The sequence below is a fragment of the Trachymyrmex cornetzi genome, unplaced genomic scaffold (genome assembly GCF_001594075.2).
Source record: "Trachymyrmex cornetzi isolate Tcor2-1 unplaced genomic scaffold, Tcor1.1 scaffold200, whole genome shotgun sequence".
Taxonomy (NCBI): Eukaryota; Metazoa; Arthropoda; class Insecta; order Hymenoptera; family Formicidae; genus Trachymyrmex; species Trachymyrmex cornetzi.
In genome coordinates this window covers 448035-467409 of record NW_017296637.1, presented here as the reverse complement: position 1 = coordinate 467409, position 19375 = coordinate 448035, and the positions used below count along the sequence as shown (strand labels likewise).

General features: G+C 30.0%; 1 protein-coding gene across 1 annotated transcript in view; it reads right to left on the bottom strand.

Moving 5' to 3' along the window:
- Positions 1-5784: 5784 nt before the first annotated feature.
- SLO2 (slowpoke 2) overlaps positions 5785-19375 on the bottom strand; it is a 95367-nt gene continuing 81776 nt past the window's right edge. Inside the window, exons 15-23 of the mRNA XM_018505182.1 lie at positions 18508-18661; positions 13566-13671; positions 13331-13458; positions 12528-12779; positions 11932-12100; positions 9220-9405; positions 8591-8722; positions 7790-7903; positions 5785-6961 (exon numbers count right to left, since the gene is read on the bottom strand). Of these exons, the coding sequence (XP_018360684.1) occupies positions 6062-6961; positions 7790-7903; positions 8591-8722; positions 9220-9405; positions 11932-12100; positions 12528-12779; positions 13331-13458; positions 13566-13671; positions 18508-18661 (2141 nt within the window). The 3' untranslated portion in view covers positions 5785-6061. The remainder of the gene's footprint in view (positions 6962-7789; positions 7904-8590; positions 8723-9219; positions 9406-11931; positions 12101-12527; positions 12780-13330; positions 13459-13565; positions 13672-18507; positions 18662-19375) is intronic.

Sequence of the window (19375 nt, the reverse complement as noted above, 5' to 3'; positions counted from 1 at the left end):
ATAATTTTATTTACTACAATGTTACTTTTACTTATAATTTAAAAAATAAGAATTATTATAGAATAAGAATATTTAATTATAAAAAATTCAGTTATTATATATATTTCATTATTAAAATTAACAAAATTTTTTTAAAGTCACAAGAGCCATTATTTCGAATGTTCGTCGCGTTTTCTCATATGGTTATTAATTTTTTTAATACGTAATTAAATAAATTTCTGCACAATAATATTAACATTTCTAGCATACCTCTACAAATATGTATGATTAATATAACATAATAATCGGGATAGTAAGATAGAAAGATATAGAATAAGAAATTTTCTTAATAACAAATATTATTAACAGATATTGTAACAGATATTATGGAGAAACGCTCTTTTTACTGCTTTATAATAATTTATTTATAATAAATTTACATGCATATCGCACGCATCGCGTTACAACGTCGCATATATAATATATACATATGTATATATGTATATATGTATCTTCTTTTTATCTATATAGATACATTCTCTCTCTTTCTCTCTCTCTCTATTTTCTGTTTTTATTATTTTACATTACGTACAGCCGTTTACATTTGTATTTGTGGTCGAGGAATGCTTAATTACGTAAATCTTATCATAAGAACCAGCTGGACACTTCTATAAGACTCATGCCATTCGAAGAGAGCTCATTCGAGGTGCACCAAGCTCTTGCTTAAACTTTCGAAGGAACTTGTGTGATATCTGGTGCATCCGCAAGAAAATACATGCGCCTCTCTTCAAATTGGAAAACAAATTCACGCTTTCAAATACGGCTACTTCTAATCAGGAAAGTGGTATATAGCAAAATAATTGTAATTAAAATACCTGAGGGAGTGAATATTATTTAAAACTATGTAAATTTAGTCACTTCTTGAAAACAAAACATATATAAATTCCGTTTTGTAAATAATATAATTAATTTTAAGCATATTTTTAAAGACGGGGAAACACGTTACATAAAATATCTGATATAAATATTAATAAGGAAGTATTCATTAAAATTAAACGTACGTCGTTACAATCATGCAAAAATTTTGGTGAAAAAGAATAATGGTCCGCATTTTTATTATATATTTACTATTAAACTATCTGATTGACTGCTGAATAACCATTTAATTCTTACTTCATATTGGTTAAAGGAAATATGAATGTTAAGTGAATAGAATTCAGATAATCGATCTAAATTTTGCATTAAATTTAGCAGAAAATTTGAACTAAATCGTGTAACTGTGAGAGATATATTAAAATTATCAATATTAAATTATATTTTGTGAAAATATAATTGTATATGAAACCTTTTAGAAAACTTACAGCCGTTTAATGTGTACCTTCGCGTAATAAAGGCACGAGTACTGTACAAGCGATTTTATAAATATTAAGAAAAGAACTTGTACTTATTACGAATGTAAAACATAAGTAAAATTATTATAAAGTTATTAAAATATCGAGCTCTAACAATGAAAAAAAATTGTTAACTATTGACGGATATGGATGTTAATATACATTGAACGAGAAAAGCTGAACGTGAACATTAATAATTCTTTTTTTTACCATTAATAACTTTCATGAAATTTTGCTACGAGAAAAAATGAACAATTTGTTCTACTAATAAAAAATAATCAAGTTATTACAGATTAATTAATACAAATGCTACCAACAAGTTATATTTTTTAAATATAACGTATTTTCTTTATTTTCGCAGATTTTACATCTTTTAATATAAATTGAGATGAAATAAATATATTTCAAATAAGTCCAATCAAATTCAATGTTCTACTTTCTGAAAAGTCACACACATTGCACACACGGTAAATCGTTGTATTTATCCTACATTATATAAGAATTGCATGGGCAGGTTCAATTCTTGCATATTGTAAGAAGAGTTTCATGCAGAGTTTCGCGGAATCCATCGCGCTCTGATTCGAAACGTAATTCGAACAATCTTCTTCGAGAGCGGCAAGCGCCTTACGACAGATTGCTGTAACTTTGCCGCATTAAAATTTGTAATGCGCGGATACTCTATAGATTATTAAATTCAGCTATGAAGAATCAGGTCACATTATATTGGATTGATCCTATAATTAATTATAAGTTATATATACTCTCCGAATAACCGTTTTACTCGCTTTCGCAATATCATGTGGATATATGGACGCTTTCGACGCATCCTTAACATTAAATTTATTTCTGCCATTTTACAATGATAATCTTCCCATCGAGATATTTCTTCACATAAACAAAAAAAGTTTAGATTCTGTGGTACACTGTGTTATCTGAATGTAATCTCAATTCAGTGGACTTTTTCCTTAAAGGGAAGGAAAGAAAATTTCAGCGAAAAGTTTCGAGAACTTGAGCCATCAATTTTTAATTGGAAATAGAAGGTGATAAGTCACGCAATTTTTATTGTTCTCTTTACTAATACTATTTTAGATAAAAACATTGTCAAAACAATAATTTTACTACAGTCGGGCGGTCCTTTCTCTGTTATATATTCGGTAAAATTATACAAAATTGTTTTTCAAGTTTCTCTAAATCGATTATTGTTTAAGACAAGATCGCGATATTATTGTATTTTTTATATATTCCGAATTCAGAAATCTTTTCTACTAACTATAAAAAATTCTTTACTATTCTTCTCTGAAAAATTATTTGTTCATAAGGTATTTACGTATAAAAATCTACTAGCTGTCGCCGATAAAAGATTCAGCTAATCAAAGAGAAAAAAATAAAAGGCTAATAAAGGAAAAAGAGGGTATAAAGTGAAGGAAAACGATTTAATTGAAGATTCAAATGCATGGACGAATGTCCATGAATCCAAATGTTGGAAATGGCCGATTTTGCTTTGATCAAATAATAGAACGACGAAAATGTGATAATTCAATGAATGTGATACGATAATTCTGATATTTTCAATTATGGGTGTAAAGCGAGCCTGAGGGAAAAGAGACATGGTATGTTACTTATCTTACATTTTGATTTTGTACAAAGCGCATTCAAAACCTGCCTCACACCTCGTCTCAGTTTCGCCTAAAAAAATTATTTACTTTGGTTGATCTATTCCACAAATCGATTTTTTAGTTTTCTATTTTGTGATTTGCGCTTTTAAAAATGTCTAATTTTTAATTTTTGTTATAATCAAATTAAATTTAAATTACCGATTATTTTGTAACATATCGAGTAGATGACTTGTTTTATCTGTATAGGTAAAGCATTTATTACAAAGGTAATAATAAAAAATTATTTTAATTTATTTTATGTAATTATGAATAAAATTGCAAGAATTAAATAATGAATTAAATTTTTTATTTTAATATTAAATCAATACTTTTTATTATAATTAATATTATTTTATGTAATTATTATTTACAAACGTCAAATTACTTTATACATATATTAAAACGTTTATATAAAAAATTAATACAATAAATAAATAATATAATAAATAATTTAAAGGATATTTATCCGAAAGTTGTTTTGTGAAATAGATTTCTGACGGTGCATTTAACAGCATTAAATTGACTAGGCTTAATGAAAGTAATATCGAAGCAAGTATTCCATAATATAACTTGATTGGTCGAAGAAAAGTGTAAATTGGTCAACGAACGATTACATTTGGCTATGAGCGTCACAATTGTGGCGTCACGTCAAAGATTAGAATCTATTGTAGCCTGTTGTACCAATCTGGCTAGCTGATGCACTCATATCTTCCTCAGGCAACACTTTATCATTAATTTTTCAAATACCTTTTTAGAAATCTTTTACACATATATTTAAAAAATTTTTATAATCCTATAATTATTCTTTCCTGTCAAAGTTACTACTTGGAAGATATGACTCTAGAGAAAAACCAGAAACACATCATCTCCACAGTTAGATAATCCAATCGATGCAACTTGTCTTGAGTGGCGAATAACGACTCACTCGAATTTGACTAAATAATTGAACAAATTGTTGAATTATTAAGCGAGAATAATTGTCACTCACTCGTTAACGATAATTAACTCTTGGGATAATACCCACGAAACGCAGATCAAGGCTGAAACTAATAGGAGAGTAAATTAAGTAGAAGAAGGTAATAGTTTTCGTACGATTCACTTGCGATCGATTTTCGTCTATCGTAATTTTTACGATACTAATACGGTACGATTCTTGTCTATATTATTTAAAATATCGACCGTACATCTCGGCGTCGTCATGAAGGTCGACAATCGTCCTGCGATTTGACATTAAAATTCATTGACGATTTATTAGTCTCCGCGCGAAAAGTGATAATATACGCGCATGTTCTAAGCACTTAAATCTTTCTAAAATACTCTTCTTCTTATTTATATAGGATATAATGATGACTTCCGCGTGAGCGGCACTCTCGCGTGATATGATTAAAATGTGGTCATACAGCATATTTCTATGATATATGTATATAATAGACTCTTTCTCGCCGTAAATTTTCTTTCTATTATAAAATTATTCACGCTCGATCGCTGAGCGCAATGTTAGATAAGAATCGAGAAATACATTATAGAAGATTCATGTTGTATACTCTCTCTATCTCGGTAATTGCATCTTGAGAATGTATGAAATAGATGACGGACAAGCATTTATTATAAATTATGATTTGATTTTAAATTATTAATTGTAATTGTGACAATTATTAGTTAAAAGATTAACATTTAATAAAAAATCTAATTTTTTCTCTCTATCTCGATTAAAAGAAAATTGTCGAAAATAAATAAGATTTACAGCAATTTTTGTTACATTTCATATTTAAACAAAGTGTTTTTCAAATCTCCCACAATTCAGGAAATTATGTCAATTCGTAGTAATTTGTATTGTATGTTCAGATTGCAAATGATTAAAAATATATGCTTGTCAACCGTCATATAAAGCGTTTTTAAGTGTCATTTCGTGCACTAATTTTATACGAGTTACTGTCCGATGAATGTCGTAGACGCGAATGTTAATTCGCTAAAGGCGACCTAGAGAGCAAAACGTAGCTGCTATTAAACCTATAGCACATACAAAAACGTAAGATAGTGAGACGTAAGCTGTAAGTAAATTGACCAATCACAAAGACCATAAGGCTAGTAGCGAATCCAATGTTACGATTTCCTTGCTGCTTACGTTTTATTGCCTTACGTTTTTATATGTGCCATGGGCTTATATGTGTGCCATAGACTTTAGTATAAATTATAAAAAGAAAATACAACACAACATATGAAGCTCGTAATGTAATTTTATATCGCCTTCTAATAATAAAGAGGGCGCATATCGGTTTCTGATTGACGCGATTCTTTATCAATAATCGTGATAGCATTGAGATTTCCGACGAGACCCTTCATAAATAGAAAACATGTTTTTCAGAAAACCAATGAATTTGATCACAGTTATGATATATTATACTTGCGTTTAGATCCACAAATTATCATAAATCGCGTCATTTTTAAGCGAAAAGAATTGTCATATATTGGGAATAATTTAACAATATTAATACCAAAATCTAAAATTAAGATTTCAATGTTTAATATCAATCATTATTTTATAAAAATTTATTTTCGTAAATCTTAACGATAATTAAAATAATTTGAATATCAATGACAACGAACTGCATTAATAATCTGTGAATTATTTACTTGCAATAAAAGTTATTAAATTTATGTATTTACATTTGAGAACTATGAAGACTATAATACATAAATTAATTCTAAGAGAGTTAGAACTGAGTTAAATTTGTCAAAATAATCTCATCCCAACTTTACTTTACCTATTGCAAAATATATCTTCTAATACTCGCAATAGTCACTAGTCTGATGTGGTCAATTTCATCGAAACACCTTGCTCTCCAGCCGTCTCATCCATCTGGCTTAGTCAGTCCCACGAAATACGCTTTTAAAATATCCTTTATCGATTTGTTACAATCGACAATTATAAGGACGTCATTCTTGATGTCGCCTAGCATTAAACGCTATGTGGGAACGCTACAGCCACTTATTTCGTGCCACGCCGGAGAGCCTGCGTCCCCACATTAGGTTATATCATACTATTGTCCCCTGTATATGTTGCGGATCTTGTGTGGTACCCTGCATCTGCGGTGATTGGCAGGGCGAACCCATTGGACACTGAAGAGAGGGTGGGTCGTAGAGACCACCCAAGGAGCCGCCAAGGCCCGCGCCAAGACTGGGTCCGAAGGCTGCATTAAGTTCCGGCATGGAAGGCAGACCTACGTCGAGAATACCGGTATTGCTAGCTCCGATACCAGCCTGCGAACCTTCCTCTGGCGGTGTCACCTCCAGACCAATTGAGCCATTCAAGGCAATCTTGATCGAGTTGTGATTGGAGGGATGTGAAAGCGCACCCAAGCCGATATCCTCCAAACTACTCTTTCTCCTGGTCGTCAAACCCTGCCTCAGAGAATTACTGCGTCGCAGCAGAATATCGTCGACCACCCTCAATGAATTTGAACGACCGCGCAGAGTGCCAGCCACTGTAGGACTATCTGGTAAAGACAGTGAATTTGACTTGGTTGTGCCTAAAGGTGGCGCCCTGGCTAAACCTATACTGGAACCGCGACGACTACCCGGTCCGCCGGTCTGCAGACCTGCTGCCGCAACTGCTGCGCTCATTTGCGATACTAGCTGCGCCGAACAGAAACTGATGTTGCTCTTGCGGCGGGAGTTGTGTCGTTCGAAGGTCTTCTGTGCGGAGAACGGGCTGGGTCGCACCAAATAGACAATGTCACCTTCTTCGAGTTTTAGATCGCAGCTTGGATTGATAATCACATAGGACAGACTATTACGCTTCTCCGATACATCGTCATAGTCGGCAACCGGGAGGTTTAGCGATTCCATCCGTGAACGCACCAAGTTAGCAATCTCCGCCCGTTCGATCTGCTGCGCATGATTGTCGCGTGCCTCGTCGCCAAGACTCACCGAATACTGGCAGTATATGAAAAAGATATAAAGTATTAATATAAATCTGCGCTTGTGTACTGAAACAAGTATTTTGATGTGACGATCGATAATATATCAATGAGGTGGCCTAAATAATACATTGATTATTCCACCTTATCTTTTTTCATAATTTTGTATAATAAAATAATGATAAAATAGTGCAGCATTGTGCACTCGAGATTACGTGCTCTTGATAAAGTGCAGGATAAAGTAAAGAATTGCAGTTTTTTATAGGACATTGTAATGCAAATAAGAAACTTTGTAATACTTTTTAATGCAATCTTGTTGTGATTATTGTTCGTTATAAAAATAGGTTTATAAATTTGTCGAGAAACCGGTTAATATTTACATGTAAACTATCAAACGTATAATAAATTCAAATTGACAAATATGTGCATATTTATCTTTTCATATGCAACAAGTGGCTTAACGCGCGCGGCTTTTATGATATTACAAAAACTGTTACTATTTCACTGTTACAGCCACCTTCTCGATATCGGCTCTGAACGCCACAATCGATCTTAAATCTATATAACAGATAAGAACATCTTTGGCTTCGCGAAGACGATCAAAAATTCCTGACGTGTGTATAATCAATCTCGGGGATACGTTTCACATGCGCTGCTGTGCTGCGGCAGACGAGTCTGGACGTCCATCAGAGAGAGTGTGAATGAGGAAGAAGAAGAGAGAAAGAGAAAGGTATGAAGAGGCAGAGCGGTAGTGAGATAGAGGTGAGAATGGAGAATAAGATAGAAGTAGGTTTATACAACAATCAGAAAGAAAGAACAGCCACCACGTCGACGTTTTACTCACAGCAGATGCACCCTTGTCACGGGTACCGCAATTTGCAAGGCACGAAGCTGCCGCCGAATGACGCACCTTGTACGTCACACCGACGCCGGCGTCGCTTTCCGCATCTGAGTCGCCCTGTTAAAACGACAAGCAATTCTACCCTTACTAATGATAGCGCATCTACAATGCTGCGATTTCGTATAGCGTCGCGGCCGTGTTTCGCGTCCGAGTACAGCATGTTGCTGTGGCTCGATTAAATCGATCGCCCGCTCGATTTCTTCCATCGAAGTGCTTCTCGCTGAGGACATTAACGCTCGAAAACACAAGCGCTATGTATTTGTTAGACGAATTGTGTTTGAACGGCCTATCGTCTTTGCTTTAGTAGAAGAATTTTATCTATCAAAGCATACACTAAAGTTCATATATATATCAAAATATAACTATTAATTAAAATTCTATTATTTTCTTACTGCATTTTATATGTCAGAGTTTAAACGAAAGCTGTATGCAATCGAGCACACTAAATCTAATACGATGCATGTCAAAGACGCAAAGACCAATGAATTAGGGAGATAAACGTGCTATGAAAGTTCGACAAGATGCAACGATTCCGGTTCGTTATTTATGCGCGGTAGGAATAGGCCGAGAAATGCCACGAGAAGAAATGGGGCAGGAAACGAAATCAAAAGAAGGAGCGAGAGCACAACCATGCGCTACTCACAGCCGCCATTCAAAGAATTTTCCTGTTTTTAGAAAATACAAGTAACAAATTCTACTTCGACTATATTTCTTTCTAGATGAGAAATTTAAAATTACACTTACGTGCGAGGAGTCAGATACAGTAGTATCTTGCGTTCTGTATATTCCAATTGGAATTTCGCAGGTGGTCGAACAAAGTTTTTGATATAATCTGCCGTATGTTCTTATCCACATGTCATCCTTCGTTATGCGCATCTGCAATTGTTTCCATTATATTCCCCAATAATATAAATAATCAAGTATTATAGAATATTCTTTATAATGCTTTATAAATGTATTCATAACTCCTTATAATTCCTATATATCCTTTACTTCAAAAGTAACACAATTCAAAAAATGATTCTCGAGTTATTACCATAAATAAATTGAATAAACATTACCCTATCAATAATCAAAAGTGAACTAATTGATTCACAAAAACATTATCAAAATTGTCACAACACAAAAAGGGTAATTTAAAAAAACTTATCAAAATTGTCATAATTTAAAAGGATTAATTTTTTTAGGGTTGTCAAATGAAAATAAATTATGCCTTATCAGGCTGTGTAGCTTTGTCTGAGACATTTTTCCGTGAAAGTTAAAATAAGACATTCTGTATATCCAAGAAATTAACTAATATGAAGGAATTAAATATATGTTGATCAGATTTGCAGATTTCCTACTAACATAATATATTTTAAATAATTACTTACCGATGTAAGAAATCCAGATCCTGGCGCTTGATCTACTCCCAATAAGAGCCTTACGAATGTTATTACGTAATCCTTAACGAACGCTTGGTAAAGCAAAGTATCTAACATCGAAGCGCTGAAGACACTGCCAGCGGCGAACGGTAGTCGGAACATATACGATATGTGAGATCCTCTTTCCTTTTCTCTCTGTAAACATTACCATTCATTGATTTTATTTACATATTTATAAATAATATCCCGATTACTGCATTCAATCGCTCCTAAAATTTGTTATGAACTCTCACACATCTCCCGGGTCTCCCCGTATACAAATATTTCTCTCTTCTCATTTAAATACGCCCCGAGTGTGTCAACATTTTCAATCAGGCAAACAATATCAATTTTTAAGTGCTCCAATGAATATTTCTAGCAAACAAACGCAAGCAATAAGAATTGTCAATCCTAAACCACATATTAATATCATAAATAAATAAAACGTTAAAAATAAGTTGTTACTTAAAATAAGATAATTTAAAAAAATTAATCAACATTAATCTAGCTATCTATAACATATCATTAAAGAGTGTATCAAATAAAAAAAATCTGTTATTCAACACGATGCATGATACCATCCAAGGATTACACAAAATGTACTCGATTTATAATATTGGATAGAATTTAATTTTTTCATTTTTTCTTTTAATAATTCCAATTAAATCCGAAATATTGAAATTTGTGATTGACCTTAATATCTGTATACATTATAATAAAAACCAATATTTTAAATATTGTACATTTTCGAATATCCGGTACATCGCATCGCATCATGCAATGCAGCATGAAAATGATGTCACATAAATAATCTACAACTTTTTTCTCTTCATACAAAAGAATATAAATTAAAAGATTAAGAGACGAATCGCATAGTGCGACATATCAAACAAAAAAAAAACGAAAGAATATTCCCAAGATTAATGTGGAATTTTTAACTTGCAAAACTAATATGTAACGTTTTAAGATTTATATTAATATTAACATAATTAGCTTAAGGATCCAGATTAGTCACCGCGGCCATATTGAATCTTGACGTCATCAAAAGCGAGAAATGATACGTTGAAGTTTCTTATATTTCATTTGTAAATAAAGAAAATTTGGATAAAACAAAATAATGAGATTATTTTAAAATATTTGTAAAAATGGGCCAAAGCTACCCTTATCGCTACTGTAAATAGCTATAAAAGATAGTGAAATAAAAATATGCAAAGTTTACTGCAATATTGTTGGAATTACATTACAATTTTTGAATGATTACGCGTGTCACTTATCTTGCATGACTCTCAATGTATATATAAAAAATACCAGGTAATACGAGTTAATTGAATATGTCATGCTTTGGATATAATGCAGAAAAATAAAATAATATATGTATATATTTGTGCAGAAAAAAGAAGTTTATGATATTTTCAAGGATTCTAATCTATTTAGCATCAATTTCAAGACATGTGTTACCATGTTATAACATTTAATTTAATATTAATATATGTGTACTAAAGAATAGCTATTGATATACTGAGCGCAATGGGGCACTAACAAGGGACAATACAAGAGATCATCAATTAATTATGACTCATGCATCGATACCTATGTATAAGTTCATAAGCGACTACTTTTAAAATGTTCATAAAGTTATCAATGTTTTTTATGTTTTCATCGCTCTTGTAAAATATTTCATAAAATAATAATTATTAAAAAATTTCTCTATCTTAAAATTTACTATTGTAAATCCTAAACCACATATTAATATCATAAATAAATAAAACGTTAAAAATAAGTTGTTACTTAAAATAAGGTAATTTAAAAAAATTAATATTGAAAAAATTTACTATTGAGTATACTTCTAATTAATATATGTACATACTTAAAAATGATTATTTATAATCGACTTATATTATTTTGATTGTATGTATATATAATCAATTCATAATTAATCATAATTAATATAAAGATTAAACATTTCTTCCAGTAATCTACATATTTATTTGAAAAAATTTATTTTGTACGAAATAATGTTCATATAATGACCAATTTAAAGAAACTGGAAAATGATACTAGACGCCAGATATAACATAATTATCCCTACGGTTTATTCTCTTTAGAATTTTATTAAAAAAAATTTTATCTTGGATTCTTTCGTGTATATCGCGAACCAAAGAATAAAGTAAAGATGCGATGGCATCGGTAAAGTTGACAAGCGGTACGACGAGGGTGGATGCGGAAAGCAGCACTTAGAGCAAAGTGATTTCCGCGCAGAGCGACTTTACTCTCGTAATTTCTTCCCGCTTCCAACGGCATGGCTTTACGAGGCCGGTGATCGCAAATCTTAGGAAGCGTCCTTTTAAGTTTGCCGCAACCTCGAACGCTATATCCACCGAAATTAGATTTGTATAAAAGCCATGCCGGAAAACAGCAAAGTAGGACAAAGAAGAAATAAATTTTTAAGTTCCAACTATAAAAACATTTTTTGTTACAATTTTTTATCGATATTGATAAACAGGTTAGCATCGGATTATGCAAAGTATTAATTTTATGATTGATATAATATTTTTGGATCAGGTATGTCGTGAATATTAATACGAGAGCGACGATAACATTAGATATGTTATAGCAGTCAATCGATCAATCAATTCAACAATCAATCAATCAGAGGTTGGAGAATGAGTGATATCGTGTTACCGGGGAGCCCATCGGAGGCTCATCAGAGTTGTCATCGGTAGTAGCACTGAGGAGTACCTTTTCCATTTTGCTGAGATGCAAAGCGTACTTGTCGTGTGCCCGAAACTGCATGAAACGCATATTGCTCGACTGGGACAACTCTGTTATGCTCTTTATGCTTGGGAAGAATCTATCAAAAAAAGAGAAAATAATCTCATAAAAAGTGAGAATGTAATACATAATTTTATTAACAGTCTCTTTAACTATATTTATCGTTACACTATGAAAATATATCTTAATTTTCCTATTTAATCTACTAATTTTTATAATTTCAATTTATGTAATTATATATTGTAAACATTATTTTATCTTTACATCATTATAAGTAGACATCAAAACAATCTGTTTATTTAAAGATATTATATTTAGTATATTTAGAGAGTAGAACATATATGTATTATATAAAAAAATAATTTATTTTAAATTAATAAATAGCAATACAATTTTCTTTTGCAACTTAAGTTATTAATAATCGGAACTAAAGTTATGAATTATAGTTGAAATATTTTCTCACGAATAATTTTCGTCTTTGCAAGACATATCGTGTAAGCGCTCACTTGAACATAGTCTGCACTGCAACAATCGTATTACAATCAGCCAGGGTATCCTCCTCGGCGGAATTGTTGAGTTCTTTGTTTACGACTACGACGTTTTCCGCCAAAGTAATACCAGCTCGGAGAAGATCATCTAAACAGTCGATAGAACCGCGCATCCAATAGACCAATGGAAAGTAGGACACTGCATCGAGAAATGCGATTTCCGGTTTTCTCTCCAGCAAAAGGATGATCGGATTTAATGATGTTTTCGACCTGGCAAATGTTCCTGTTTATTAATTGACCGCTCTTTCTCATATCTATTTATATCAATTAACCAATGTTACAGTATTCCCTTCATTCGATATTCCTTTTAATAAATATGCGATTATTCTTAATTGGTAATACAAAATACTTAACAGTATTTAGCAAAAAACAACATTCTCTGTGATTGTGATCTATGTTGTCTTTAAAATCATATGTGATTTTAAAAATATTTAAAATATAATTATTAAATGTATAATTTAAAAAATGTTTAGAAAAATATATATATACGAAAATGTATGTGAAAGATCTTAAAATACATTTTATATTAAAAATACAGTTAATTATAAATGGCTTTAACTCGTTAAAATTGGCTTTTAATAACTCTTGCATTAATAATTTGATTTAAAATATTTGAGATATTTTAAATCAAAGTATTAATATAATTGTGAAGTAACATAAATTTCTGCTTAATATACGGAAACATTTTATGGAGTTTAGTGTACAATACAAACTGTAATGTTTATCAATAAACAATTATACATTAATAATGCAATAAATACCTAAAATGTGCCCTCAGTGGTATTATAAAGTTATAAATTCCATTACTAGCATAATCCGCTGCCAATATAATGGTCTTGTTCTGCCAGTTATATTCTTTGGCGTTTCTATAACTGCAATGCTGACACACCTAATAAAACAGAAAAAAAAATTATGACTGTAAGAAATCGTTAAAATTCTATATATAATTTTTAAAATTTATTTTTACTTTTCAATCGTCTGCAGTGCTATACATACCTGAGCCAGCTGAAGGCAACAGAGAGGCTTCTTTTCTTTAAGAAGATAACACAAGGTTGGCGAGACTCCAATGAAAGGTGAAACTGGTGGAAATCCCTTGACAATCCTGCAATATTGTTAAAATTTGATTATTTCGCTTCAATTGGCCCTGCGTAAGATGCTAAATTTCGGCACCATGCGCCTGTTGTTAAGAGCCAAATGTTGCTTGAAACGACCCAGCGATATTTGGAGAAAGACGTATTATTAATATATAAAAAGAACAGATCTCGAATGTATTCCGACTGTATTCTGTAATTCTTAATGACAATGTCGATATACTTGTTATGCAAATGTCATATGAATATGGCAAAGAAGCTGTGCAACAACATAACGATACCGAACTATCATTAAGAGTCACAGAATGGAAATTAAGTTAATTTTTTTTATGTTTTGTATTAATATATTTAACCAATATATGTATAATAAAGTTATTTTTCTATAAAATATACGTAAAAATATGTAGATCTTCCATGAAAAGAGTTCGACTCTCTCGAACGTTATTTATTGGTTTTCAGTTCCTTGAAAGTTGAAGGTAAAGTCATTTTAAAGAGATGAAAGGGTGCAAGTCGGTTTACACTATACTCTCGGATTTCTTGAGTATCTTCATGTCACGCGATCCAAACTATAAATAGTTCAATATTGAGATAGTGTCATGTTTGACCGGAAGCATTTATCACGCTCATAATGTTATTGTGTTTGTAAATTATATACTAAAGTTATTTATATTCATGATTAATTACATTAAAAATATTTAGGAATTTTTTATGATAAAATTAACGATTGTAAATACAAGTTTAGTGTAGAACTTTAATTTTTATTTTTAATCGTTATTAATTTATTTTTTAAATAACAACAAAATTAAAATTATTTATCATCCTGAATTAACATATATTGTTATTAATTGTATTTTATTGCGGATTTGATATTATATAATTTTTATACATGGCTTGTGCGATATGTAATTAATAAACATTTAAAATATTAAAATTTGATTTATACCGGGTCAGTGTAGTTTAAAAAAACTGCATATGTATAACATGTACGTATATTATAATTGTAGAATTATTACAACAGTGTCTTCTCTTGACATCGAAATACTGTTAGTTTCCGATATATACTTACGACACCACTTTAACGAGCAAATCTCTAAATTATGTAAGACATACTATGTACATAAACTATATTATAATAAGTAAAATTACAACAAATAAAATATATTTTAATAAATAAATAAGCAAATCAAATAGAGACGTGTAAAAGCGTTAAGTAAGAGACTCACCCTTTGAAGCTGCTGGACAGAAGTCGTGCGGCAAGACGGCAGTGCACAAGGACGATGCAAGAAGGAAGACATCGAAAACATCCATGAGGACATATAAGGTGTCAGGCAGGACAGCATCGAGCAGCAATTCAACGGCACCGTCCGGTGCCGTTAGTGAAACAGGCATTGAGAGACATTGAGACAGGATACATTGACCATTGATTTGCACGATTATACTTAATCGATCAAAGATGAATATAAACTGCAGTGCGACAAAACATTCGTGTTGCGCATAAAACCATCTGATCTATCATGTTCAGTACTTTACACTTCTCACAATCAGAAAGATGAATAAAAAATATAAAATAATAAAAATTGTAACAAACAAAATTCATATTTGGATCTAACTCTGGGGACCTACTTCGAAATTCTATATTGTTTTGCACAAAAACACATTCCAAATTTTCTTAACTATGGAGAGATATCAGAGATCATTTTTACTGCTAGCTATATAGGCATAGCACTAATGCTACTTAAGACTATTAAAATAAGAAATATTAAAGCCATTAAAATCTTAATTTAAAAAATTTACGATGACCGCGTAAATAATTTGCGCACAGGTGTTTTTTTTACTCGAACATTTAAAATGGCTGTGTTGTTTTTTATGATATGACAAAATATTAAAAGGAAAAATTGTTTGTTTTGAAAGGGTAAATATTATGATAAGCAAAATTTTTCTTTAAATCATATTTTTTCAGATTATCGCGATATTGAGGCTAATTCTACAATGTGTTTTTTGTTTCCTGTTTCTTGCTGTTTGTCTCTGTTTGTCTCTTGCCTTTTTGATGAAGAAGGCAAGAGACAAACAGCAAGAAACAGGAAACAAAAAGCACATTGTAGAATTAGCCTAAGAGGATTCTAAAACAGTCATCTGTATTACGATTCAATAGGAACACGTATACGATTTACGTGTCATTGATATATCACTAAATTATTAATTTTTTAAAATAATTACCTTAATGTTTTTATATGCATAATAAATAGAGAAATCATATTATGTAAAAATTTTATTTAAAAAAATGGCAATAATCTCGAAATCTCAAAAAAATATAACTGCGAAAAGAACTTTTTGCTTATTATAACTTTTACTCTTTCTGAACGAATAATTTTTCCTTTGAGAGAGATATTTTGTTGTATTATTAAAAACAAATATATTTCAGATTCTCAAGTTAGAGAAAATAAATCCTGTACATATCATTTATCCTATCATCTCTAATAAGCCTGTGTTTATTCGAAAGTCCGAAAATACTTCTTATCTACTTCTAGCATTTTATATATAAATGACAAAATACACGCACATAAACACATATTTTAATATTCTTCATTATTCACATAAAATTTTAGGAAACGCGTACTCTTTATTTGTACAACAGGCACATAATATTAATTATTATAAAGAAAGTTTTTTCATAATTAAAAAGGAGACACATAAAATAAAAATTAGAAGATAAAAATAAATTATCAATTAATTACAATGTCAATTCTAAGTAAATTTTTATCAAAATTTAAGATAAAATTTTATTGTAAATATATTTGATACTCATAATTAATGTTAAAACTTTCCATAAATGCTTTAAAATAATTTATAGATATTTAGGTATATAGACATGATAATTGTAATATTTTCTGCAATAAATTGAAAATTCATAATTGATAATTAAGGAAACAAATTTTTAATTATTTTATTATTATAAACACGTTATAATAAAACGGAATCCGTACTAAAATATTAGAATATTCAAAATGGATAAGGTTTATGTTTATGAGTAAATACAGGCTTATTAGAGGTAATAACAGAATAAATGACATATGTAATGATTATTTACACGTCCTAAATTTTTAAATTAAGATTTAATTAAGATTTAATTGTGAAATTGAGATTAATTAAGATTTTAATAATATATTGTACAATTTTTGATAATTACTATAAAAATTTTGATAATTATATATATAAGTTAATCTATAAAATTTCAGATTCGAACTAATGGAACAATATTTTCTCGAGGGGTTAACCACTTAATGTAATCGTGGGACAGAGTCCTCGAAATCATTATAAAATTCATATGAAATCTCTATGTATAATCCGATAATTACATATATGCAACCACAAGAAATTGTTATAATATTAAATAAAATCATATATTTTACTATAAGTAATTTTATTGTAGTGAATAAAAATTATTTGTAATCAGGTGAAATCAAATGAAATCAAATGAAATCGTGTCATTTGTAGGATAATATTTCAGCTAGTGGTTACCCCCTCGTATTTTCTAATTGAAACCATTTCTGCTTATTGCATAAAAGTTAGAGGGTGCAAATATAGGTCATTTCACTACACTGTTAGCACTTACGCCCACGCGAACTAACACTAACTTGCTGACATGATCATATAATGTCGAGAGAACGTAAGATAAAGATGAAAGCATATTGTGAAGAGCCAAGAGGTACACAGCATATTCATATAACTCCCGGAATACCTATGTAAGTACCCTCTTTTTCGATGGCACAGAATTAACGTTACAATGGCTCCTGACGCGTCCGCGTTTTAACACTAATGATGTCATTAAATTAAAAACATGTCGAGTCGTATAGTTGCACGGTTTTTTTTTCAGAAAAATATGAGTGATGATGACTGACCTCATCTTCAACGTAATCTTCAGCAGAGGTTTTTTAGAATTAAAAAAATTGGTAAAAAATATGTTATTATTTTTATGAGAATTTTACTTATTAAGTTTAAAGAAAATGTAAATAAAATGATTTCTAATAGATAAAATATTGTGCGGCTATTTTCTCTCTTTTTTTATTAATTTTGCATGATAATTTCGATAAAAGATCCACTAAGAAAGAAATCCAATTCAAGTCTGATGAATAGAATTTTAAGTGCCAAGAATTAATTTATGCACAAAATAAAACATCAATATATATGTTTAAAAATATATAAATTGTATCAGAAAAGTGAATGCGTACAAAAGTACTTTAATATATCTTTATCTAATTTGATCTATGATATGTATGATACCGTAACTTATAAGAATAAAATATAATCAATTTCACTTTTTGTTCTTTTTTAAAGAAGTTTATAAAAATAAATCAAGAATTATTTTATAATAAGAGTACAAATTAATATTCTTAATTAAATTATTATGACATTAATTAAATTATTATTTATTTATTTATTCAATTTCGAAAATTTCAAATTTATCTTTAAAGAGTTATTTATTTTTAGATGTATTAATAGTGTGTAGATACAAAAATTATAAAATACATACAATATGCATAAGTATAAGAAATACGTTTATAATGCACATAAATAAAAAAATCCGTTGCACAAGACCGTATCATGCAGGTGTGCGAGACAAAGTGCAAAATTGTTTGTCCTTAGAAAATTTTGCAATTGTGCTTAAAGTCGATATATTCATAACGTATATTAAACAATTCGGAAGAAGAGAAGAAAAGACAAAAATTCCTGCTAATAATTTTCTCTTCCCGATTTATTTCTCAATAAGCTATTCTTCGTGCTGCAGTATGGATATCCTTTGATATAATGTATTACGATGGAAGTCGAGAAAAAGACAAAATACTTACGCGATCTTCTCACTTGGCGATCTCCAAGGAACATCATCATCCATTTCATCTTCCGACTCGTCAGCTTCGTGGTCTAAGGATTCTTGACCAGGGAGATGTAACGTTGAGCTTGTCAACATATCTGGTACTGGTAAAATACTTGGTCTTCTACTTCCTAAAATATTTCAAACAAAAAATCTCTCTCTCTCCCTCTCTAATATATGAAATATCTTGATAAGTTATATCGATACTTCTTTTACGTTTTTAAAATTTATACATATATTTGTGCTTTATTATGATTTATTATATATAAGAGATTTTATCTTTCAACTTAAATGCATTAATATAATAAATATGTTCATTTGATATTAACTTAATTTATTTATTATTGACTTAATATTGGTTTAATTAATATTTTTTTCGTGTAAATTTAAACGGCCTTATTGCTATATAAACATTTAATATTAAAAATTATAGTTTTTCTAATTACGCAATTTGATAAATAGTAATTAAATTTTAATTTAATAGATAATAATTTATTGAATTAAAATTCACAAAAACATAGATAAATAGCCAGACATATATACTTTTTATTCAATTATAAAAAATTTTGTTTTAAAAAGACAACTTTTGTTTGTTCAAAATTAATTAATTTTAACTATTTAATATTAAAAATTAAGAATTCATTACAATAAAAAGTAGGTAACTCGTATTCAATCATATTTTGAAAAAAATTCAAAGCCAAAAAATTTTAAACTTTTAACATGGGAACAGTATTAAAATATTTCATGAAGACATTTAATTGACAAAAGAGTATGTTTTACCATATCCTAAAAATATTATATTTCAGAAAAAGTTTGTTATATTTTAACCCTTACCGTACTAATAT